We start from the raw sequence: 2,542 nt of genomic DNA on the forward strand, positions 1-2,542 counted from the left end.
GAAACAGATAATTATCCAGCATCAGGATAAGCCTGAAATTTGCTGCATGAGTTTCTAAAAAGCAGAATTTAAAATCTATGTTTCTTTCTTTCTTTTTTTTTAAATCAAACCTTGTGTTCATTTAGGTAGACAGTTATTGCCCCTGCTTGTAGGGAGAGAGGGTAGCTTTTTTATTCAACCCTAGGTCCAAGGACAAAGGAATACTGTGCTTCTTGGTAAGTGGAAAAAACAACATTTATTTCTGAGTTGTCTGTTGCTTGGCAACCAAAGCTCTCAGCTCAATTTTAACTTATCAATGAGTTCTGTACATGAAGAGACATTAAAGCCTGTCTGAAGCTTCATCTCCATAGTAACCATGAGCCTGAGCCTGACAAACACATCACCTGACTGTCGTCTAAAGAGCTGCTGCGCCCTTATTCTTTGTGTGTATGTTGTGTGTGTGCATATGCGTGCTCTCATGGAGTGACAGACTATAAAAGAAATGGCTTACATTCAGAAAAACAATTCTTACTTAGAATTAACAACTGACTTATGTTTCCCTGGCTCATGTTAATAAAATGAAATAAAACCAGAAAATTTATATAGGGGCCAGTATAAAACCTTTCATGTCCACAGAAAGATTCCTAATTGGATCAGATCCATGAAGAACGGCTTTTCCCTTTAGTAGGTGACAAAATGTACCACAACCTTTTATCTACTATCCCTTCCCCCCAAATAAGACATGCACTTTATTTGGGGAAATGAAGGGGAAAACAGGGTTTTCCAAAGTGATGCCTGCATAGAGCAGGGACAGAGCCTAATCTTCAGCTGATTTGCCCTCCCTTTCCAGTTTAACCAACAGCTGAAACCTAGCTGCCACTGAAGACTGGTCTTTGCGGGTGTCTCTACAATTTGGAACTGCTCAAAGAAGCCTATGAAATAAGAGAAGACAGACCAAGAATAGCTAATAGACACCAGCATTTCCAGAAGAAAGGTTAGTTTGATTAGTGGAACCATTAAAAGGAGAGAAAATCATTAACAGCTGTGGAGTGAACAACAATGAGCCATTAAAGTCAACTGCTTCCCTCAGCTGCCTGAACAGAAATGCCATGGCTGCTGTGAATAGGAAGCAAAGCTGGAACGGGAATCAAAGCGGGGTGCTTCTATTGTGGGCATCAAATCAGCTTCCCTGCTTAAGATGCACACCCCAAATTTGGGGGCTGATTTTGGGGCAAAAGGTCTGCGTGCTATGTGAGTAACTATGGTATTTTGAATAAGCAGCAACAAACACTGTAGTCCAAGTCCCAATCTAGCCCAAAGGAAGGGGTGAAATGCAAAGGGAGACTTTTTCAACGCAGAATACTTGAGATGTGAAATTTCTCAGTGGAGCTAGAAGTGAAGCAGGATATTTTCAAAAAAGGAAGCGAGTTAGGATTTCCTTATCCATACAGAGCCACCTAAAAATATGGTGAAATTTTCAGAAGAGAGTACTTACTCATAAATAGTCCTGAACTGCAGACAACCCAGGACATCTGAAATTTGGTCACATCTTTGTATGCCTAATATGTGTTTAGGAGTTTAATTTTACACTCCTAAGCTTGAAACTCTCTGTCAAGGCCCTTTAAGGTGAGAAAAGGTTTCAATAGCTGTTCTCCCCAGGAAGTTGTAGTGAGTGAACTGAACAACAGCCTAGGAAGAGCTAATGGAGCATGTGGACAAGCAACACCACAAAGGAGATTTTACAAAAACCCAAAGAGGAAGAGAATTTGCTTTGATGCCTGCTAAAAGAGATCCATCTTCCAAATTTAGGATAGATCCCAACCAGAGAGAAAAGGGTCCAATTTTTTTTAAATATCGAACACCCAAATATAAGAGTTGCATTCCCATTGCATTTAAGAGCAATCCTAACAGACCAGCTGAAGGTTTGTCTAAATTAGATAGCATAACCCATGTGGTGGCCACCATCTCTTCCAAGACCAGGCATTAATCAGGGGCATGTCAAATTAAAAATCAGAGATGCTGCCATTTAAGCTGAATAGCCAAAGTTCTCTTAGTCTCACCTCCTTTGAAGACTGCCCATGGAGCTGAACTTGTAACAAACATACACAACAGAGTTATAACAGCAAAAGGAGCCCTTTTGCAAAAGAAATCTTTACCTGGGATGTGGGGGGCCTCTGTCCTGAGATGTTTGAGATGATACACTTCCATCCAAGGAGTTTCCACGGTGACATGCTGAAATAGTAGCTTTATGAGGTACAGAATCTGGTTGGGCTGTTTCACACACCACCTGGAGACCCTTAGGGTGTTTTCAGCAGAGAGAAATATATTTCAAAACATCTCTGTCTCTTGCACATTTGCTTTCTTAGTATGATCAGATAGGTGTCTAGATATTAACATTGTCTATGTTACAATTGCACTAAAGGGACTGAATTGCAATTGTGGACTCATTGCGCTAGGCCATGCTGAATGGACATATGGCAGAGGTGGGCAAAATGCGGCCCACGGGCTGGTCGTGGCCCACCAAACCATTCTATCTGGCCCACAGGGCCCCTAAAAAATTTAG

General features: G+C 41.2%; 1 protein-coding gene across 1 annotated transcript in view; it reads right to left on the reverse strand.

Moving 5' to 3' along the window:
* Positions 1–2,542, reverse strand: part of UNC80 (unc-80 homolog, NALCN activator) — a 230,274-nt gene that overhangs the window by 199,379 nt on the left and 28,353 nt on the right. Inside the window, exon 7 of the mRNA XM_019523430.1 lies at positions 2,136–2,275. Within this exon, the coding sequence (XP_019378975.1) occupies positions 2,136–2,275 (140 nt within the window). The remainder of the gene's footprint in view (positions 1–2,135; positions 2,276–2,542) is intronic.

The sequence above is a fragment of the Gavialis gangeticus genome, unplaced genomic scaffold, assembly GCF_001723915.1.
Source record: "Gavialis gangeticus isolate Ggan-Ray unplaced genomic scaffold, GavGan_comp1, whole genome shotgun sequence".
NCBI lineage: Eukaryota > Metazoa > Chordata > Crocodylia > Gavialidae > Gavialis > Gavialis gangeticus.